The sequence below is a fragment of the Fukomys damarensis genome, unplaced genomic scaffold (assembly GCF_012274545.1).
Source record: "Fukomys damarensis isolate Sample0158 unplaced genomic scaffold, DMR_v1.0_HiC HiC_scaffold_30, whole genome shotgun sequence".
Classification (NCBI taxonomy): domain Eukaryota; kingdom Metazoa; phylum Chordata; class Mammalia; order Rodentia; family Bathyergidae; genus Fukomys; species Fukomys damarensis.
Window position 1 is genome coordinate 59,396,994 of NW_022900942.1, and position 23,434 is coordinate 59,420,427.

General features: G+C 42.8%; 1 protein-coding gene across 1 annotated transcript in view; it reads right to left on the reverse strand.

The window, feature by feature from the left end:
• Positions 1 to 6,262: 6,262 nt before the first annotated feature.
• The window catches only part of Mib1 (mindbomb E3 ubiquitin protein ligase 1), a gene marked incomplete at its 5' end in the record, with an annotated part of 108,608 nt that continues 91,436 nt past the window's right edge, over positions 6,263 to 23,434 (reverse strand). Inside the window, 7 exons of the mRNA XM_010638707.2 lie at positions 6,263 to 7,045; positions 10,253 to 10,353; positions 12,115 to 12,228; positions 14,816 to 14,894; positions 16,767 to 16,959; positions 18,924 to 19,105; positions 22,507 to 22,668. Of these exons, the coding sequence (XP_010637009.2) occupies positions 6,905 to 7,045; positions 10,253 to 10,353; positions 12,115 to 12,228; positions 14,816 to 14,894; positions 16,767 to 16,959; positions 18,924 to 19,105; positions 22,507 to 22,668 (972 nt within the window). The remainder of the gene's footprint in view (positions 7,046 to 10,252; positions 10,354 to 12,114; positions 12,229 to 14,815; positions 14,895 to 16,766; positions 16,960 to 18,923; positions 19,106 to 22,506; positions 22,669 to 23,434) is intronic.

Genomic DNA, 23,434 nt, shown 5'->3' on the forward strand with positions numbered 1-23,434 from the left:
CCCGCCCGCCCCAGGGGCTCCTCCCGGGCGCTGGGCTGAGATCTGGGCTGAGATCCGATCCGATCCGATCCGATCCGATCCGCATCCTCCTTCGGGTGTTCAAGGCCGGGCGGCGCCTCCGCGGGGTTGGGGTCGTGAGGAGGGGACTCGACCGCAAGCGCCGCTCGCTCGGGCCGCTCGGCTGGGCTCAGGCCTTAGTTTCCTTTATGCCTCTAACTTTGGGACTTCAATACAAGAAAAAACCTTCCCTTCTTTTCTTATTTATACCGGGGATCCGGCGGCGGCACCGCTGAGCTAAATCCCTGGCCCTAGGATATAGCTCAGTGGGTTCCCCTGCCTGCCTCCCACGCCTCACAAGCGCAAGGACCCTTTCGATCCCCAGTACCAAAAAAAAAGCAAAAACAAACCCACCGAAGACCTCCTCAGTTAGTTTCGGGAGGGCAGAACCAGCCGGACGATGTCCCCGCCCCGGCCCGCCCTCCACCCTTCTGTCACCACAGAAAGTACAGAGCAGGTTTTCGAAAATGTCTTTATTTTAAAAACCTATACAGTTTCAACTTGATAAAAATATTACCACCAGATATCTAATTATACAGCAAAATAAACAAAAAGTACAGTTAGAGGTTATCCAAAATAAATCTACAAATTTTAAAGTTGGAATACATATCCTTTTCTCAAAGATTTTTCTTCTCTAAACATCCAGATACATCTTTTGAACCAGAACCCGACAACCTCTTGACAACTTCACAAATAAGTGCTTCTATTAACTTGAAAAATAAAACAGCCCCCAAGCCATTCAATGACTAATATGATTTCTTTAAAAAGGCAAATAAACCAATGCTTTAACGCCTATTACCTAAGGTGTGAAGAGGAGTAAGTTTTCTTTTCAAAAAAATAAGAAGTTGGATCTTCCTATCTGATTTACTTTTTATCAAGTGTATTCTACTCAGACCATTTTCATAATACATCGTAAGCCTGAAGAGGGTGGAGGTGTTGAGATACAAAAAACTTCTTTGGTCCTTAGACGGAGGTACCAGGCCGTAAACCAGCGCAGTGGGACACACAGCTGGGGATGCTGCTCCTCCTACTGACCTGGACACAGATGTCCTTGCTTCTCAGACACTGGAATTTCCTTTCCAACAATAATAATTTATTTTTGATGTATTGAGACTTGGTTTCAAATGCCTCAAAAATAAAAATTCATGTACAGTACTACAAAGAATAGTTTTCAAAAGATCAGAGAAAAGCACTCTGATATACCATGGGTTTTATTACTGGTAAATGTTTCCATCTGTTTTTATTTATTTTTTCTCCCATCGTTTTTTGTTTGTTTGTTTGTGGTTTTTTTGGTGGTACCGGAAATCGAACTTGGGCCCTTTCGCTTTCAAGGCAGGTGCTGGAACCACTGGGCTAAATCCCCGGCCCTCCCAACTGGTTTTGAAAGCTTAGCTCTAAGCATATTTAAACAAAAGCTAATAATTGTGTGCCATGCAGAAACTATATCCACAAATAATTAATCCACTTCAAATTAATCCAACACTGAAAGCTAAAAAAATGGAAAACGTGCAAGGCAAAACACTGAGTCCATTAAACTGCCTTCAATCACTGAGTGTACTGCATTCAGAACGACACAAGCATACAAAAGTTGAAGACAATTTCATAGATTTAGTCTCTTAAGACCAGCATTAAGAATGACACGCAATTCATAATTTCCTTTTCAAACATTCTTTTTAAAGTGAATCCCTTGAGTGCTTGCTTCGGCAGCACGTACACTCAAGTGAATCCCTTGAACAAAGACTTCCGCTGTGTTTCCATCTGAGGGGAGCCAGTGTTTCCCAAGCTGATCACCCCTGTAAGTTCGCTCTCTTCTTCCAGAGACTCCTGTTGACAGCTCTGCATCGTGAGTTGAAAAAGAATCACTTTTCTGGTAACTACATCATGGCCAGAAGTCAACAGTTTTTAAAAAAACAAAAAACACAAAAATCAAGTGCAAATCTAAAAGTCTTCCTTTAAAGAATTACAGAACCAACACAGTGTGGGCCACTGTCACAGAAGCTATCAGTGTGACCTAGGCAGGGACCCGCAGGCACCAGAGACTGAGGCTTTCACGGTGCTGCCCAGCTGATGATTCTTTCAAGGCACTGAAGAGTTAGGCAGATGGAATTTCTAAAATATAATTAGCAATTGCTTAAACTGTTAAAAAGCCCTGAGTCAGAACTTTCAATAGCTTCCTGAAATTATGTTATCTCGGACAAAATGGCATGTTTATTTTATTAAAAATTACAAGGCCATTTTGCTTTTCGGAGGAAACAAAATGAAAAAAAATCAAGAGGACTATACGGGAAAAGTAAGATACTCAGCAATCCTGCCTTTCTTGGACGTTTTGTACATGTCAATTACGACTTCTAGCTATCGGTTCAGGCACCAAATGAACACGACAAATCACTTCTCTTTATCTACTGCTTTGATTTTTAACAAAACACTTTCAATTTTAACCTCAGGTTCTCATTTCCTCTTTATTCACAAATAAAAATAAATGCTGGAAAGAGTAATACTCTGACAGAAAAGGAGGTAGAAAATGCCAATGTAGCAACTCACAATGTACTGCGTGAGCTCCACTGTCTGCCCGGACGGTTACGGTGCAGTCGCACCCGCTACCACCCAGGTGCGAACCGGGACGGGGATCTCGGCCTACACCGCTCCCCTCACCGGGGCAAAGCAACACACACAGGAGACAGCATTACAGTTTCCTCGATTTAATATTGTAAAGAAGTGCGGCTCACTGTTAATACTGCTACCATTATATATATGTTAAAGTTCCAAGAATATATATATATCTGTATCTATCATCCAGTAATACCAGTCAGCATTCCTATCATAATATTCAAGCGAGTGAGCTGTTCGTTTCGGAAACTTTGCGAAGCAGACTGAAAGACAAGTGACATCCGTCCGACAAGGCACACGTCATCTGTGAAAACCTATTATCTTCCCAGTTTAGAATAAATTCAAAGTTAACTTAATTCTGCTATTTAAAATGTGTTTCTCTCCCTTGGCTTAAGTTGAAATAAACGCTTCCAATTAACAGACACTTAAAGCCTATCCAGTTATCATTAATAACAACCGCAGCAAAGGGAGAGAGATGCTGTCCCACACATCTTGGGAATGCGGCGTTTACTGTGACTTGAGGTCTTGCAAACAAAAACTACTGAATAATTCAGGTATTTCATTTACAAATGGTTAAAATTCTATTCTACTGGAGGGGACACGGGGGAAAGGAATTATTTAATAGGTACATTGTTTCTGTTTTCAAGATAAAGTTCTACAGATGTTTCACAACAATGTGAATGTACGTAACACTGCTAAACTGTGTACTCAGAAAGAGTTGCTTTTTACCACACTACAAAAACGCAAAAACATGTATTCCAAAATTCAATTTTCACACAAATTACTATAAAACACCTTAGACACTCTGAGAGGATACGTGCTTTTCCTTTTGGATTAGAAAGGAACAAGCTGCAGTGAAGTCTGTAACTCACAGAACAGCCATTAGCCCACACTCGAGACCGACTGGTCACACAGAGCCTCTCCACCAACGCTCTGAGGGCGCCACGCCACCCGCTTTTCTCCCGTCCACGCGTAACACTGACTTTTCTGTTTCCTACTTGCTGCCGCATCAGTGTCCTGCCCTGAGCCTGCCCCAGCTCTAAGTGTCTTCGTTCAGAAACCTCATTCCGAGTCTAAAAAGCATCCAGAATTCAGAAGCAAAAAGTAGCAACCGGGCCACACACGGCCAGGCGGCAGAGTCCGGTGGTCAACGTGACCCAGCAAGCTTCGCGACCTGAGCTGACAAGTCGTAAGCAGCGCGCCCTTGTGCGCCGAACGCTCGCGTAAGTGAAGCCATCCGAAACACAAGCTTCAGAAAGTTACTTCCCACCTGTCTGTCGATTAATTTTATGCCTCAGGAGCTGGCTGGTTCATCTGCAGTGCTTAATGACTCATGATCTGGCCAGCACAACTAAACACTGTCCAATACAGTGTTCCCACACTCACAAAATGTGCTTCTCTGGAAAATCTTGCTCCCAGCAACATTAAATAGGTGTGCAGGGTAAGAGCGTGAAAGTGTGCGAACACCACCAGCAGGGAGCACCGTGGGGCGTCGCGTGTCGGGCAACCGCACCAAGGCTCAGAAGAATAAAGGCGAGAAGGTGGCAGGGGAGGAGCGGGGCGGCTGGCATCCGTGCCGACGGGGGGAAACGCTGCGGGTGCCTCTGGACCCCTCCCGCTCTGTCCCAGGGGCTTCCAATACGCAACCGCCACACCGAGCACTCCGAGTGTGCGGATTCTTCTTTTTCCTCCAAAGTCAGGTACTAGCCCCTGAAGCTCAATCAATACATTTTTTAAAAATGCGCCCATGTCATTTTAAAAACGACTCTAGGAAAGGTAAAAACTCTAGAGGCACAAGATAGAGCTTTACACAACAAGGGGAAACACCTGATCAGCAGAGCGCTGCTGACAGATGTGTAAAAAGAGGGAGCATTTTATTCCTTCTTGCAAACTCAAAATAAACTTAAAATAATTTTAGGTGCTTGAAAACATGACTAGAGAAAAATTCTCTATTCATAAAACAAATTTCAAAGTGATACAAATAGAGAAAATCCACAAGTACTTAGCACTACAATTTTAGTGACTTTGTGACTTCTACAACAGAAGCTCTATCTTTAATACGGGGAATTAGTCTGGAAGACATTATTGCCTTTTGGGAACGTAAGTTTTAGCACTGCAACTCAGAAGACAGAAGACAAGGACTGAAGTGAAGTACAGCGCGCCCCCTTTTCCGGGTGGGGTGGGTGAGCTATGGCACACAGGGAGAAACCCCAAGTCTCACCGTCTTTAGAAACGTCTCTTTACGTGACGTTATCAATCCGATCTTTCTGTAACTTCAAAATATACCTTAAAAATTGCCTCAGAAGCCTCTAAGATAACCGAAGAGTCAAAGTAAAGCTTCACATTTGCAATGTATGAAAACTCTGCTGCCCCGAACGGTAATAATTTCTCAGCTAAACATACAGGGAATTGCGGGGACTATAAAAGCAGCCACCAAAGCTCACCACTGATGTCACCAGCACTGGCCAAGGCAGAAGCACTGAAGTAGCCAGAAACAGTGCTCTGATTAGACATGATATACCATATACAGACAGAGATATATAGAGAGATATATACATCTATGTATTTTTTTTTTTTTTTTTTTTCTGAGACAGGGTCTTGCTATGTAGTTCAGGTTGGCCTCAACTCACTATGTAGCCCAGGATGGCCTCAAACTCACAATGATCCTCCCGCCTCAGCCTCCCAAGTGCTGGGATTACTGGAGTTCGTCACCATGCCCAGTGACACATTGTGTTTTCATAGTTATCAAAGCAGCAAAACTGAAATGAGAAAAGCCAGCCAGATTTAAAGGGGGGGCTGTAAAACAGAGATCCATTCTAGGTAGGAGTGAGAGTATACATACTATGTATACATAGTATGTATACATAGTATGTATACACCATTATAAACAGCTCATATATATACATAATCTAGCAGCAAAAAACTCAAAAACTCCTAGTAGTTAGGTATATCTTTAACCCTCGTCGCAAAAAGAGTCAAAGAGGAGAAAATGATTAAATGCTCCAAAGTCAAAGGTTGCCCTCCACCAGGGGGAAAAAAAACAGTCTAAAGGTAATCAGACATCTTTCTATAAGGCCTTGGCACGCTTTCTAAACAGCTACCCACTATGAGGTTGTTTACAACCCATACTTGGATACTACTGGCAGTTTAAATAATATCTTCATCTTCAGGCAGAGGCCTCTCTTTCCAGTAAGAGCTGCGGTCTGAGAGTGCAGGAAAGCTCCGGACACTGCAGGGGAGCGAACCCGAGGCGGGAGGCAGGGTCACTGCACCGCGAGGCTGGAGCTGGGGAGTCATCGCCCGGAAAACCCAAGCATGCTTTTCTCAGATTTCTCCTTTAAAGGGTGACTGAATCAAGCAGGGTTTAAACTAGTATCAGATGTGACTGTTAGTGGTTAATAGTTATTTCATTTTTTTCTCCACTGATTTTTAGTTCTCCACTGTGGTTGCTCAGTTTGTCCTCTTCGTATCACTCTGTCATTTTGAAACTGGTAATTTGTTTCTTTCTTTTCTTTTTTTTGGTACTGGGGATTGAACTCAGGTTCTTGTGCTTGCGAGGCAGGCGGTGGAACCACTGAGCTAAATCCCCGACCCTGAAACTGGTAATTTGACTTGTTAGTTTTTTTTTTTTAAAAAAACCTAGAAAATAAGCTAAATACAAAGTTAGTATTTTCTTAGTCTATGCTTGCGTTACTCTTAAGAATTCAAAAACATTTAACTTGTTTTCTTAAAAATAGAAACGTCCCTTCAATACTCCCTTCAGCACACATAATCTACTGTAATTTGTCATTTAACACATGGACACAGCAGTGTGACTTGCCCCTCTTGTGTGATGCATAACTTTTCAAGGTACCCATGACACTTCACTGTGCAAAATCATAACGGATCGTATGGAATTATGTCTTTTGAGGTCTAATGAATTTCTAATCTGTAGGAGAAAACAATAAAAACACAAATAAAAGGATCACCTCGAAGGATTTCCCTTTTAAAACCAAAATTACAAGATGTTCCAAATTTAAAAGAAAAATATACCCCTCCTTCCCTCCCTCCCTCCAAACAAACAAACAAACAAAAGATTTCTATTTCAAATACTTTTTGTAAAGATCTTTTGTTCTGGTACATTTACAATCTAATTACACTCTAGAAAAATGAACTATGACATTAGAAATTAATTCATTAGAACTCCAACTTGCTTAAAAGCTAAGATTCATAACCACATACTTTAGCTAACAAAACTTTCTTAGTACAAAAGAATCCTCCGTTCAATGGCCTTGCGACAAATGGGACATTCACTCATGCGGTCTCCGCAGAGCTGGCACGTGCCATGGCCACAGAGGAAGATCATGTTCTTCAGACGATCCAAACACACGGGACACATGGTCTGTAACGGAGATGAGGAAGCGGTAAATGCCGAGACATTTGATATTTTTAAAACGTAATACATGACAATGTACATCGTTGAGTTTTTGTTCTTTTAGCCAAATATTTTGTTGCTTTTTAAAAATAGTTTTAAATTTTTTCAATAGTACAAATACCATCGCTATAAAATAAACAGTTTGCTCTTTCACGGTAGTACAAAAGGTACTGCATAAAATAAATCCCTTGTAAAACACAAGACCTAAGCAGGGAGGAAATGGATGGAAATGGCGCCCTCTGTCCGCAGGCTCTGGCCACTGCTTCATGAGCAGAGCCCCAAGAATCTGGCAAACCCAGGTGGAGACAGCGCACATAGCAAGCACCTGCCAGGCACGAGGTAGACACTGTGCATCTGGGTCTGCATCGCTGCCACTGTATAACACAGCACACTGGGGCTCAGAGGGGTTTACAGCCCCAGCACGGCCTGCCGGAAGGAAGGTCAGCGTGGGGTCTGTGGCCCCAGAGCTCTTCTCCTGGGCATGCTGACCCCACAGGCTCATGAGTTACAGGTTAAAAGTGTACATCTCATAAACGTGGAACATCAGAAGTATGTAAGGCACACATGTGTGAAAACACTCCAGGCGGCTGCATTTATTCACCAAACGTACTTACATTTATAAAAACATATTTTACCTTAATACCTCACTTTGAGCATCTTTCCCAAATAATGAAATAAACAGGGATGCCTAGATTAATAAACCATGCCTGAGGCCAAAATAATAATGTAGTTACCAGCTTTGACCATGTAAGAGATTACTGTAAAAAAAAGAAACCAGAGTCTTAAACTGTCAGCCACACCCCTGAGGGCAAACTGTCTTGTTTACCTGTTCTAAATTTTGAGAAGCAAAGCTATAAAAAGTGACATCTTTGGTTACTTTAATATGTCCTTAATAGCAAGTAAAATTGTTTTGTTGTCAGAGACAAAGAAGTAACGGACAGATTCAAAATTTAAGTGAAGAGAGGTGTTCAGATGTTTTCTCTGGTTTCAAGAACCTTGAAGGGGTCCCTGCAAGAAATCCCACCCTTCCTCAGAAATGAGCTTTATTTCAACCACTTAATGACAATGTGATTTTTAATTTAATTGGTGTACGCTAATATTAGATCACAGTGAGGTTTATTTGGAGAATTGGTATACACATTTAACATATCTTACCCAATTGAAATCGGGTATCCCCTCAGGGATGTAGGTTTTTAAGAAATAAACTTAGACTAGAAGCAGAGCTGAATTATTCTTCCAGGACCAATAATAGGGCTTGGTAGTAAGTCTTATTATTCACTGTAACAACAATTTAAAGAGCTTTGCCTATCATGGGTCAAGTACTGGATTCCATTCCCAGTGGCCCCCCACTGAATTCACAATTAGAAGATAAAATGCTTTTCACAGATAAGTTAAAAAATCAGCTTCATCTTTCAGAAAGTGTTCACATGGAAAAGGAACAAAAGATTTTAAACAACGTTTCACTTTATATCAGATATGCCAAATAAGCTCCCATCTACTTAAGAGCCTTTAGGGGCCAGGGATGTAGCTCAGTGGTGCCATGCCTGCCTGTAAGCACAGGTCCTGAGTTCAATTCCCGGTACCAAAGGCATGGTTACTTGTACTTGTTATGTGCACACTTGTAATCCCAGCACTCAGGAGGCAGAGGTAGGAGGATCACCTCAAGTTCAAGGCCCAACTGGGCCACACAGTGAGTTCAAAGGCAGCCTGAACTATAAAGCAAGACCGTCTCAAAACAGAACCTTTAAATCCTTATTTTTATTTATTCATTATATAGTAAGTACTGTTACATGCTGGATTTCAAAATAAAAACTGGCCCGATTAGAAGGCTTTCATCTTTTCAGATAGGTGTGTAAATGCCAGTAAACAAATATATTCGGTTCTAAAGTAGTCACTATCTGCAGGCCATGTTTGTTACTGTCTTAGAAATGCAGACAGTACACTCAGGAGTGCGGACTCTGACAAGTGCGGGACAACACTGACCCTTGGCCAAGCCACAGAGGGGCACCTCACTGCTCAGCCTCTGGGGCAGATCAGGTCGTGGGTAACGTCCAGAAAACACCTGCTTTCTTGCTCGCCTTGCAGCTACAAATTCTCATCAATCTGTTTATCTCACTGCTGCTCTGATTAATGTTTTGTTTTTTGTTTGTTTGTTTTGGTTTTTTTGAGACAGGGTCTCACTGAGTAGTTGAGACTGACCTGGAACTCACTATGTAGCCCAGGTTGATCTCAAAACAACTCACAGCGATCCTCCTGCCTCAGCCTCCTGAGGGCTGGGATTACAGGCGTGCGCCACCACACCCGGCTTGCTCTGATTAATGTTGAACAGATAGAAAAGAGCACCTCTGTTATATATTCTACAAGAATACAGCCAACAGCCAGTTTAAAGTATGGAATGCTACCCTCATTTCTAAGCCCCCCAAAAGCCCTCCCCAATCCCTTCCACCCACCTCTCATTAATAACCACCATTCTCAGTTCTGCGTTCATCTTTCCCTTGCTTTTATACACCCACACATGCCCTTTCCCTTTCTGACCACAGCGTCCCATGTGCACAAGCCACAGAAGTTCCGAAACAGACCAAACTCGTGTAAGTTCCCTGTGCCCCGACTCCAGCCTGAAAAACCCCACTCACTGCCTTTGGGCATCAACTACCATCTCTGTGATTTCCCCAAGTTCATTATCAGACAGTGACGAGCCGGTTACCACGCCTGCTTTACCAACGCGTGCTGCCGGAGAGCGTGCTCCCTCCGGCAGCGTCAGCTGCATTCGCCGCGCACCTGCGTTATGCCCGACACCCGTGGCCCGAGCAATCCGCTCAGCCTTGGTCTGCAAAGGCTCCTCCTCCCTGTCATTTTCACTTCTAAGGTGGCTGAGCATCTTTTCATGTCTGCTGGTCATGTGTGTTTCCTGTTTGGGAAAATACCTGATTAAATCCCCCAGGTGTACTTTTTCTTTTTCGGTATGGGCAATCCTAACTCAGGACCTTGCACTTTCGAGGCAGGACCACTGCCGCTGGGCTAAACCCCCGGCTCCTAGTCATGTTATTACTCTTTGCAGATATTCAAACACTACAAATGACACTACTATAACCCATGTTTACCAGAGAAAATACCACGAGTTTCAGAGAAAAGACTGTCACGCCGGGAATCTGTCTAACACGACAAAACCGTCACCTGCTCCTTAATGTCCTGTAACTGCTGCTGTAACTTCTGCACATCTGCGTTGACGTTGGTGTTGTCCTTGTCCTTCTGTAACACTGGAATATTCCCACTTGCTGAAATACAGACACAGGTTTGTGAAGTTAGTACTGTTCTGACATAATGCCTTTCTTGGTTCCAAAATTATTATTGTTTCATGAAAAGACTGTATCAGGACAAGATACACTAGTGACACTCGTGTTATATTCCTTCACTATAATCTCCCGAATACACAGGTTTGCACATTAACTTCCAGTTATATTTAACCCAGCCAGACAACAGTCCTCACAGACAGAGGTTTTGCCAATGCTCTGCTGGATGCCTCTGGCAAGATCACAAACGCGTCCTGTGTTTTCTCTGCTCCTGCACCAGAGAACTCAAGATGGTGGGTAGCACAGATTCCTGGCAGTGTTACCTAATCTGTCAGGCAATTTTTATGAAGATAAGCAACACTTAAAAATTTCCCTCTTTTGTTACTTGTCTGAGATTTGAAACTCAAGAAAGATTGTGATCAGCAGTCTGCAAAAATGGAGGGCAACTTTTGATTTCATATTCCTCATTCTCAGTCTTTCATTTCAATTAATTTGTTCCTGGGATTTTTCTGTCCTCTTGGTGAAAAAGACAAAAGCTCTGGGTAGGAACGGGTACAGTAATGTTCCTCATTTATTCATGAAGCATGTTAACAAGAACAAAGAAATCAACGAAACCATCTAACCAGTATTTACTATAAACACAAAAATTATTCTTAAAGTTGTACTACTGAAAAAGGGAAGCGGGCTGGGGATTTAGCTCAGCGGTTCAGTGGCCTGCCTTGCAAGCGCAAGGACCCGAGTTCAATCCCCGGTACCAAAACAAAAAATGAAAAAGGGAAGGGGCTGGGGATTCAGCTCAGTGGTGCCACCCTCTGCCCCACAAATGCAAGGTCCCAAGTTCGATCCCCGGTACCCTCCCAAAAAAAACAGTCTTAAAAAAAATAAAAAGGGAAGGTGAGGATCAGGGGTATATCTGAACAGAAGAGCACTCACCTAGCATAAGCAAGGACCTAGGTTCAATCCCTAGCTCTGCAAAAAAAATTAAAACTAAAAGTAAAGACTACGGTGAAGATAAACATATTACTGTTCATTCTTCCACTGTTCACTGTTACAATTCAACTTACCTACTCTGACACAAATAATTACTATTCCATAAAGTATGAATGCTTTATGAAACCTAAATGAACCTGCAAACCCACTATAAAAAGGAGCCAGGTTATTACTTTGGTAAATTGAAAAAATAATTTGTAAGATGATGTCCCTCCTCAAGCTACCCTAAATCGGGCCAGGGTGAAGCTCAGTGGTGTAACATGTGCTTAGCATGCACGAGGCCCCTGATCCGATCCATACACGCACCGCACCTGCACTCGCACACATATGAAAGTTGCCTGCAACCCCAGCTACTCAGGAGGTCATGGCAAGAGGATCACAAACTGGAGACCAAACTGGGCATCCGAGGGAGACTTTGTCTTGAATTAAGTTTTTTGTACAAGAGCTGGGGATGTAGCCCAGCAGTAGAGCATTTGCTTAGCATGTATCCCTGGTTCAATCCCTAGAACCAAAACAAAAAATAAACAAAAGCCCTACAGTATTTTCAAAGTTCTGCAATCGTACCACAAACTAGAAAAATATAGTTTCGGGTTCTTATACTGTGACACAAGTGCTAGAAAACCACAATTATTTCTGTCAGTCCAACTGTACACATTTCTTTACACAGCAACAGTATAGTAGTGCAAATGAAGTTACTTTCATGCAAGTCGCAACCAGAAGGCAAAACCAGAAAGCGCTGGAGCAGCAGCAACTCACAGAGCTCATCGCCGGCGTCCTCGGCGCTCTTCCCACCGCAGCACAGCACGAAGGCCCCCCGCCGCTCCACCACGGCCCGGCACTGCACGCACTTCTTCATCAGGCTGGCGCAGTCTGCGAGCGGCAGAGATTTCTCAGACGCAGGGACCTCACTCAGAGGGTCGCGTTTTTCTGCCAGGTTCTACGGCTCAGCCTTCAGGCTGGAATACACATTAAACACGCCGCGCCAGCCCCCAATTCCACCAGGCTGCAGTGCCGCCAACCTAACACAACCTTCTCCGATGGGGGCCTCGGGACCACCGAGCCTACGATGAAAAGGCGATGTTTTCTAACACACTCAAGACGTTCCCTTCCTTCTATCAAAGGGCTGCAGTATAACAAGAAAGGTACTTGGCGACTTTTTAATGTAGTGGTTCAGGAAAGTATCGACCTTTTATTCATGACAGACTATCTTTGTAATAACTGCTCTGAAAAGGGTATAAGCTGTATTTCAGTAGGATGCCTTCTCATCCCCCACCCCAAATAACTAGCCGCAGCTCTAGCTTATAAACTGTTCCTATTACCTTACATATAAACTGGATTACAAAATAACACTCAATACGTCCTTTGGCATTAGCACTGATCTGAAAATATTCTCCGTATCTTAGCCTGTACCAAGAGTCTTTCCCTCTGCTGTTCATTTTAATATGAGAAGAAGTCCTGAGAACGTGGCAGGCTACCACAGACGACCTTAACGAGGCTCCAAAACACTGATGTGGACAGGGTGGGCCACACCAGCAGCTGCACTGGGGTGAGAATCATTTCCAAAGGGGCCCAGAGCCAGAATGGAAAGGGCCGAGATGCTTGGCTATGCACGACGCCAAGGTGCAGTAGGAGAAGTTAATGACAGCAGAGGTCGGATTTGGGATTTGTCTTCAAGTTGGGGGCACAGTCTTGCCTTAAACTGAGGATGGGCTCAACACATACTATATAACCACAATTATAAGCCCTGAGACTCTTTGAAGTTCACCTATTTATTGTTTTACAGGAACTTTCTTCAGCCCTTTCGGCTCCACCCTTCCTTCCTTTGCCCTGCGACATTGTGTTCTTCAAGGCTCCAACACTCAACACTACCGTCACGTGGCGCGGGATTAAATAACTTTGCTGTACTTTGGGGGAAAGGGATATCTTCTACCTCAACTTCATCTTCCCAAGTAAGTGTTTAAGAACGTGTTTATAAAATGTAGAAAATCATTTGCTTCTTAGGATTGTTCTGAAAAAAAGTAAGGAAATATACTACAAGAGATTAAAATGTTTAGTACAGAGTTAAAGCTCAATAAAAGTCATTGCTCATTGCATTTTAAATCAAAACCTAAAAATTTTGGACGTTCTTGAGGAAAATGTACATCAAGGCTCAAGAATATGTGTTATGAATGAATAATTACAATCCTCTTTCAAGACTCGGGTATCACGTCAGTCTACGGCAGTGGTAGTGAACCAGCGGTACACGGGCCACGGCAGACTGTTTGTATCACTGAAAGCTCTAAAAGGTTCTCCATCGCTGGTCTATGGTATGGATCAGCAAATGTGACCTTTGCCTGTTTTTGTAAATAAAGCATTTTCCTTGTTTCTGCATTACAATGTCAGAGTGGAGTGAGTACCTGGAAAGAGATCAGTGGTTACTACAGAAGCCAAGTGGCCTACAAACCTGAAATATTTACTACTTGACCCTCTGTAGAAAGTCTGCCAAGCTCTGGTCTACGAAAACCTAACTCAACTGAGCTGTTTATACTTAAGACAGAGCTCTTTTCGACATGCCCCTGTGACGTGGTACTGGTCTCCGGTAAACAGAACCAGTTACTTGAAGAGAACTGTCACAGTCAAAAACCTTGGCTCTTTCATTACATAATCATCTATCAGAACGGAGGGAAAAACGAAAACAAAATATCAGGGTTTAAGAAAATCTATGCCAATGCGATGACACTATCACCCACTCTGTATATTATTCTAGCCAGATAACTGAACTATTTTATAACATGAAATACTATAGCTACCGTGGGCCCATTTATATAAGGTGTAAGCTGTTAAATTTGTTTAATATCGTTCACTGATTTAAATGAAAAAGGCAAAGGGAAGAGGAGGCTATCAAACAATGTGAGAAAGTGAAAATGATAAAGGGGATATACAAGCAAAGGGTTCCAAGAGAATCTGGTTAAAAAAATTTTTTAAACATTTCTTGAACTTCAATACTGTCCTCACAAAGGAGAGTTTATAAATCTCCTTGACATACAGTTACTGGAAAGCCAGAAATCACAGCTCCAAAAGGTGCTGGGAGTTGTTTGGGAATGGGAGAAGTACACAGATAAGCAGTATTCAATGAAAACCAAGGAAGATGTACTAACTGTACATCAGAAAGAGATACAATGCATTTTCCAACACTCCCTTTGGAAATACATTTCTAGCGTGTGTGAAAAGAGATCATCTGTGCCAATAATACAATTGAAATGAAAATGTAAGAACACAGCATGCGCGGTCTTCCCCAGGGCTCAGGAGCAGGGAAGGAACCAGCTGGCACTGTCACGGAGGAAGGGAGGAAGGCCTTTCGGTGTTGTCTGCGGGTTATCCAGAAGACAATAAGACACCAAAAACCCTCAAATGCGTAAGTCTGGCTCTACTTTACATTTCATAATCACACAGAGGAAGTTTCATGAAGACAACTTACTCTCACAAGCACACATGTGTCCACAGGGCTGAAAAAGAACAGCTGCCTTCTTGTCAGAGCACACCACGCATTCTTCGATCTGCGGCCACGAGAGGAAAGCACAGTGAGTACCGCAGGGAAGCCGAGGGCCCACAGCGCCTTCCTCACCCCAGTGCCTGTCCTCACCGCGCAGCGAGCCTCTACGCTCGTGGTTCTGCATTTTCACACCTTTGTGTACCCTCACTCAGCGAGACTAAGGCTGCATTAGTCTCCTACCATCCTAAAGAACGGACAGAAAACTCCACTTCCTCGGAGATCGGCGAGGCAGGGCTACACTTCAATTTTCCTTTTCCTTTTTTTCAAATGACTTTGGAAAGGGAACTAAAAGGATAGTGAATAAAGAAACATACAAATGGCAAAGAGAAGGTGGATTTACAACATTAATAAAACTCTAGCCAGATGAGTCAGCTTACTAAGCCCAAGGGGAATTTTTCTGTTACCTCCAGCTGAGGAACTCTGACTGATAAAAGCACCTTTTCCAGAACACGGCCGACCCCCATGCTGGCTGGGGCCCAACACCGTAGCCTCTCCTTTCTCTCTGATCTCTGATGCCGTAAGTTCCTGCCCTCTTCGATGTCACTGGTTTTGTGTATAGCTAAGAAATCCTTGGCTCTGGTCTCCTTTTCACCCTGCCCCATGCCACTGCCCCTGGCTTCACATCTGTCATTTGCCCGTGCTCCCTCTAACACAGTCACATCGCTGTCTTTTTTGTTTTTGTTTTTGAGACTATAGTTCAGGCTGGCCTTGAACTATGCAGTCCAGGCTTGCAGCGACCCTCCTGACTCAGTCTCCTGAGTGCTGGGAATAGAGGTGTGCAGCGTCACACCTGGCTTCTTCATTTATGCCATTTAATATTACTGTCCCAAACAACGGCCAGCACTCACCTCTGACATCACCTACAGAACCAAGCACCGCGTGCATTCCTGCTCGAGGGCTCTCCCAACTTACATGCCCGCATCTACACAGGATTCACAGTTATCACAGCAGAATGCATAAACACGGCAGGTCAGGACCCCGATACTTCTGGATTCTACCTCTACCTCCAGTTAACAAACTACTCATAATACAGCAAACCGATCTAACAATTTGCCCATTCTCCTATTAAAAGAAAAACCAGTTACTATAACTCTTCCAGCCCAGGCTGGTCTCGAACTCACAGCGATCCTCCTGCCTCAGCCTCCCAACTGCTGGGATTACAGGCGTGCGCCACCACGCCCGGCAATATTATTTGTATTGCTCTAATTACTAAAGAATACAAGCTTATATTCCCTCCAAATACTACTCGGGGGTTTTGGTTTTTTGAGACAGAATATATAACCCAGGCTGGCCTCGAACTTGTGACCCTCCTACCTCAGTCTCCAGAGTGCTGAAATTACACGTGTGTATGTTAACAGCTCTGGCTTACACAATAGTCTTACAGTTTATTTCCCTTCAGTGAGGGTGCTCATTACCTCTTAACCACTTGGGGTCGCTATTTCTTTACAACCAAGGCTCTGCACTCAACAGAGCAAATCTGTTGGATGAGCATGTCAGTTTCTGCATTTTACAGGTTTGGAGACTTCACACAAAACAAAGTAAAATTAAAATATATCTAAAGGCTATAGAGAGCTTTGAAAGAATAAAGACAACTTGCATATGGAAATATAAAGAAAGAAACAGGTAAAGTTTTCTGAATGTTAAAAACATTATTAAATTCAGGTAACAATGAACTTAGGAAGATAATCACACCAATAAGAGTAAACTAGTAATGAAGTTATGAAATTCCAAACTGACTGCTTAATAAATATATAATTATATATGCCTATGTTTAAAAACCATTATTTGGAACAACAAAATTAAATGATGCCATATAGTCTTACAGTTATAGCCTCAAAGAACTTCATAAAACACCACATAAAAACGTATTTATTACCTTTGTCCTAGACTGGACTTGTTCTTTACAGATGAGGCATTTCTTGACTCGTGGAGAACACAAAGAACAGGTTGCAATGTGTCCACATGGGCCAAAAAGCGTGTCTCTCTTCATATCTGAGCACACCATACACTCTTCTAGGGTTTCAGAATCATTGCTAATCATAGAAGGACTCCGAGAACCCACCTGACCACTAGGAAGAAAAAATATTTCCAATCAAGTCTGCCAAAACACTTCTGTAACAAATTCATTAGTTAAAAGACATCGAGAGAATTACTACACATACAACAATTCTAGTTATTTTTAAAAATTAAGTGTTACCATCTTTACATGAAACCCGGTAAATTACATTTTTTCATTCATATCTGCGTCTATCTTTACATCTAGTTCCATTCAAACTTCAAACTCAGTCATCCTCACTCAGTGGAAAAGGGTGAATCTCCTAACAAAGAAGTGAAAAAACAGTAAAAAATAATTTAACATAAACAAAATTTAACTCCGGAGAGTAGGAAAGGTCTCCTGCGAACAGGAGCAGCTCCCGAGCCAGAGGGGCCCTCCAGTGGGTGCTGCCTCCAGCTGCAGGCTCGTTCAGCCATGCAGAGCACTTTCTGTGTGTACGGTTCTCAAGCAGCACCTCCCTCCCCCACATCTTACACATCTACACCACGCATTTATACTGAATGTGCCTATGCCGAAGAAGGGAGAGGAATAAAACAAAATCCCAACCAGCAACCATGTGAGTTACACTAACCAAAGACAAAACACAACAGACAGGGCACTTTGGAAAATGTCTGGACATGTCACTGCATACATCCTTAAAGAACGCGTACTACAGAGAGACAAAATGCATACAAAATACAGGAATATAGTGCACAGAAGTATGTATATATACATATATATGGTAATGACAGCTGAAGAAAAGGAACACTTTTTTTTCTTTTTTTGAGACAGGGTCTTGCTCTGTAGTTCAGGCTGTCCCTGAGCTCACTATGTAGCCCAGGCTGGTCTCGAACTCAGGGCAATCCTCCTGCCTCAGCCTCCCTAGTGCTGGGATTACAGGTGTGGCCCACCATGCCTGGCTTAGGAACACTCTTGTTTCTACCACAAGCTTCAGAAACTCATATATACGCACAAATAGAGGTCCCATCTTAAACTCCACTGCTGCAATGGCAGTAGTTATGTAGTGGCGTTACTGTGAATCTATTATTTCTGCAATAGGACTTTTTGCTCCTAGGGACAGGTTTAAAGAAGTATATGTACCTTAGACACTACTCTCACTACAACACAGCTGTGGATCTCAAAGAGCTACCATGTCATCAGTACATGTGTCATCAGAGGGGAGACAGAACACATATGTCAGAGGCCAGCTACTGACACATTCTGTGTAAGAAACTGGTCTAAAAGACAGTAATAGTTGTGCGGTGCTTTGCAGATAAAAAAGTAGACGTGTGGACCTTTTCTGTATGTCTCACTATAAGAAAATTATTTATGTCATAAATAATAAAATCATTGATATTTCACATTCAGGAAAAGAGAAATGTGAATGATCATCTTTAGAAAAAACTCCTCACTGCACAGACTCACTCATTCTTTCAATCCTTTACCGATACTTCTTGAGTGGCTGCCAGGCTCTATCTATGTGAGATGCTAGAACTGTTACAGTTTGTGTAAGACACACCCTGTTCACAGGGTGTAACTGCCGCTCTTAGCAAGACTCTCCCATGCGTAGCATTCATCACAGTAACTTTACTAGCAGAACCTTCCATACAGAGAAGCCCTTCTGGCACAGGATTCCCACAGGGCGAGACAAGGCTAGAACGTTTCTGGGACTCACAATGCATAAAAAAGTGTACTTACTGATGAGGGCTACACAACAGGACGTGCCAGACAAGCTGCCTGGAGAGAACTTTTCAAGGAAGAAAAAAAGCCAGCACAAAGCTACAAGAACTAAGCAGGGCAGGGGTGAGCACCTGTCATCCCAGTGCTTGGGAGGCTGGGGTAGGAGGACTGTGATGAGTTCAAGGCCAGCCTGGGCTACAAAAACAAACACAGGAACTCCAAAGGCAAAGATTTTCAGGTGGTCAACTCCTCCGTTACGCAACCACGTGATACTCTGCGCACAGAATATTAATCTCCATGATAATAAATAATACAAACCTGACTTTCTCCTTGTGACACTTTGCCAGTGCTTTGCAGAGACTTGGATCGGGACAGAGATCGAGTGGTGACTGACCCTTCTTATTCCGAATGCCAAGGTCAGCTCCGTTGGCTGCCAAGAAACAGGCAATGGATGCCGCGCTCTTCTTCTCTGCCCCCTGGGTTCCAAGTCCCATTATCAACTGAAACCAAACAGAGAGTCAGGCTTTTCCCTGTGGGAATCTGCTATCACTACTCCCTCTCCACAACATTCAATTCTATGTACATGTGCGTGGTGGGCATTTGAGTTTCGCTCTCACACACTCCTCCTGGCCCTTCCCTCAATTTCTCGGCTTGCAGTGTGAGAACTGACTCGCTCTCCAGCCCTAGAGGTGGATGGGCCAGCGGTGGCTCTGCCTGGCTCTGCCATGGCGTTAAACAAAGAGTACTCTTTTCTACTCAGTTTGGCTCTGCATCTCCTGGCATTTAACTCGAAACAATGAAAGGAAAAGACAACTGAGAAAAGAACCAATACCTATAAACTGAGCAAAAAAATGGAGTGAAACAAATGAGGTTCTGAAAATACCATCTGATTCCCAATTCAAACATCTTATCTGAAAATAGTCACAATAACTGTCAAGGTTTATTATCTGGGGCCAGGGATTTAGCTCAGTGGCACAGCACCTGCCTTGCAAGTGCAAGGTTCTGAGTTCGATCTCCAGTACCAGAAACAAAACAAAACCAAAAGATTTATTATCTGCAATGGACAAAGTACTATTTTAAGTACGTTCCATGATTTTTACAATGACTTTATGTAGGCAGGTAGTCCCCCTCCTCCATTTTAATATAAGAAGAAAAGAGGCACAAAGGAGTTAAGAGAATATACCCACATTCACACTATAAGACAGCAATTAAAAAACATTCTGGTCTCAGAACCACTTGACACTCTTAAAAATGATTCCAAATGGAAATGGAAATATGAAAAGAAGAAAATTGGAGCACTTCACTACCCAAATTCAACTTTTACTATAAAGCTGTGGTAATCAAGATAACTGGGCTGGCATCGCAGAGCTAACCACATAAGACCAAAGGAGAAAAATGACAAGATCAGAAAGAAACCTCCAGGTGTAGAGTAAACTGATCTTGGATAAAGCTACACAGGTAACTCGGCAGAAAAAGACAGTCTTTCCAACAAAGGGTGGAGAAACAATGGAACATCCACAAATAAGAGAATGAATTTTGATTCATGTATCACATAATATGTAAAAGCTAACTCAAAATGAACCACAGACCCAAAAGTAACTTCTAGTACAAAAGAAGAGTAAACCTTAGTTATCTCAGGTTTGGCAGATTTGTCAAGAAACAAAAAGCACAAACAAAAGAAAAAACTAATTAAAGTCAGACATTATCAAAATTAAGAACTTCTGTTCTTCCAAAAGCACTGCTTAAAGATGTTCTTGGCGGGCTAGGAATTTAGCTCAGTGGTTCCGCCGCCTGCCTCACAAGCACAAGGACCCGAGTTTGATCCCTGGTACCAAAAAGAAAAGAAAAAAGGGGCTTGATGGCAGATGCCGCTAATCCTTGTGACCTGGGAGGCTGAAGCAGGAGGACTGAGAGTTTGAGCCCAGCCCAGGCTTTTTTGACTCCATCTCAAAAAAGAAAACACTGTTAAAGGACAGAAAAGCTGAGGTGAGCATGCATGCTTCCCGCCTCCTGCCACCTGGGAACATGGAACAAGGCCACCACCGGAAGTGGTCCCGACATAGTACATCTAGATCCATTTAGACCAAGAAGCACCTTGGGGAAACCTGGACTCAATGATTACCTTGAAGTCCACATTTACAGAGAAGGCAGAAAGGATGAAGCATTCAGCATGGATTGCCCCCTACATGGAGACCTCTGTGGATGCATCACAAGCAGCCATGCATCCACACCACTGAGAGGACAAGGACTCCCCGTGCCAATACTACAGCACCTCTAATTACACACCTAGTTCTCGAAAAGCACTCTGGAGCACCGCTGACTAAGCTATCATTTCTACACCAAATAAATTAACATAGCATTTTACCAATTACTGTGACAGAAAAGTGAAAAGAAAAACACGAGAAATCACAGACTAAGAAAATATGCTCGTGCCACACACCTTATAAGGAATTTGTACTCTGGTTACATAAAGAACTCTCAGCTGAGCATGATGGCACACGCCGGGAATCCCGAAATTGTGGGAAGAAGAGGAACAAGAATCATCAAATTCAAGTCCACCCTGCACAATTTTGCAAGACTCTGTTTCCAAAAAACTGTTTAAAGGGCTAAGGCTCTTGGTTCAGTCGCCAGTGACACACACACACTTTCCATGATAGAAAAACCAGGCAAGGACCCCGCCCTCCTCCCAAAAAAGAGGAAAACTATTATAGACTCACATCCTCAATGAACATACATGCAAAAATACTGAAGAGAACACTTGAAAATTGAATTTAACAACACATTTGAAAAGATCATACACCATGATCAAACTGGTTCCATCCCAGGGATGAAAGGATGGTTCAACATATGTAAATCAATAAACACAATATACCACATAAGTAGAATTACACTAAAAAAAAAAATCACACATTCATCTCAACTGGTGCAGAAAAAGCCTTTGACGAAATTCAAAATTATTTCATGCAGAAAGCTCTGAAGAAACCAGGTACTGATGGGTCACTGCCCAGTACAATAAAGGTCCCATATGGCAAACCACGGCCAGCATCATTCTGAACAGGGAAAATGCAAAGCTCTTCCTCTACAGTCAGGGACAAGGCAAGGAGGCCCAGTCTCAGCACTTCTCCTACTTAATATGGTTCTTAAAATCTTAGCTCCAGTGATTAGGAGAGAGAAAGAAATAAAAGGGATACAAATAGGAAAGGGGGAGGTCAAATAATCCTTGTTTACAGATTACATGATCTCAAACTCAGAAGACCCTAAAGACTCTATCAAAAGACCTTTCCTCTTTTCCCCCAGTACTGGGAATCGAACTGAGGGCCTTGTGCTTGCCAGGTAGGTGCAGCACCACTTAGCTAAATCTCCGCCCACAGAAGACTTTTAAAATCAATGGCTGTCTACAGACCAATAATGAACTAGCTGAGAAAGAAATCAGGAAACAATTTCATTCACAACAGCTTCCAAGACTTAAAATACAGAGTGATCAATCTAACCAAGGAGGTGAAAGACCTCTACAATGAAAACTGCAGAACACTGAAGAAAGAAACTAAAATACACTTCAAAAAACGAAGACTTTCCATGTTCAGGGACTGGCAAAATTAATATTGTCAAAACAGCCACATTAACAAGTGATCTACGGACTCCACGCAGTCCCTATCAAAACAGCAATGACAATCTTCACCAACGTAGGAGGAAAAGACTGTAGAACGCCTATGAAAACAAAAGACCCAGGAATAGTCAGAGCAATCCTACACAAAAAGAGGGAGGCTGGATGTATCAATATCATCACTTTTCAATTATCACTGTCCTTCTCAACCCGACACTGATCAGGTGAGCAGTAAATACAAAATTTTGCCTTAAAGGATGCTCTGCTGGTACTGCCTGAAAGCTCAGCTCTACTTACCGTGTTCTTCGATGGCTCCCAGGCAGCGTCTACCTTCCCCACATCCTGCATGTCTTGCAGCTGACGCAGCTGGGACAAAGTGTGATGCCTCAGAGCTTCATGCAGCGGGGTGTCTCCATCCTTATCCTGGATATCCAGCTTGGCACCAGCACGGACCAAGAGCTGAAAGAGAAGAGCGTCTTGTTTCAGCCCTAAGGAGCCGCACGGTATCTTGAGGAGCAGGGAGCTTCCTTGCACTGCTCGGAGGACTACTGGCCACTACAGCCAGGGGTCCTGAGTCTACACCCGAGGCTCCTTACAGAGGGATGCATTCTGGTGACTCTTTATATTAAATCAGAGCAGAACAAAAGAAATATGAGTCAGTACAATGCTTACTTTATCTACTCTCAGATGATAACAGTGAAACTTGGGATTTTTCTCATTTCATTTTTAGATATTGAGTTGAAATATTTTAAAATCTCCCAAATCATAATGTTCAGAATTCTTCTATTATTTAAGCAAAAGAGGCAAAAGTTATTAATGCCATTCTCTGGTTTTCTCCAAATGTGTGGTTCATAAGAAATCTAAATATTGTGGACGATAAATTAATTTTAGCAAAGGGATTTTAAATAAGAATAAATGTGGGAGGGCCAGGGATTTAGCTCAGTGGTTCCAGTGCCTGCCTTGTAAGCGCAAGGGCCCGTGTTCAATCCCTGGTACAAGGAAAAAAAAAAGAGCAAATGTGGGAGTGTTGCTGAACCACATCCTCCAAGATAAACAGCTGATATAGTTCAATGACAATTTACACAGTAAATGTAAAGTTCAAGATTTTGCTTATGACAAGTTAACAATCTTCCTAATCATTTCTACCAATACATACCATCAAAGAGCTTTAGAAAAATATTATCTACAGAAACAAATCTCAAACATATGGTCTTTTTTTTTTTTT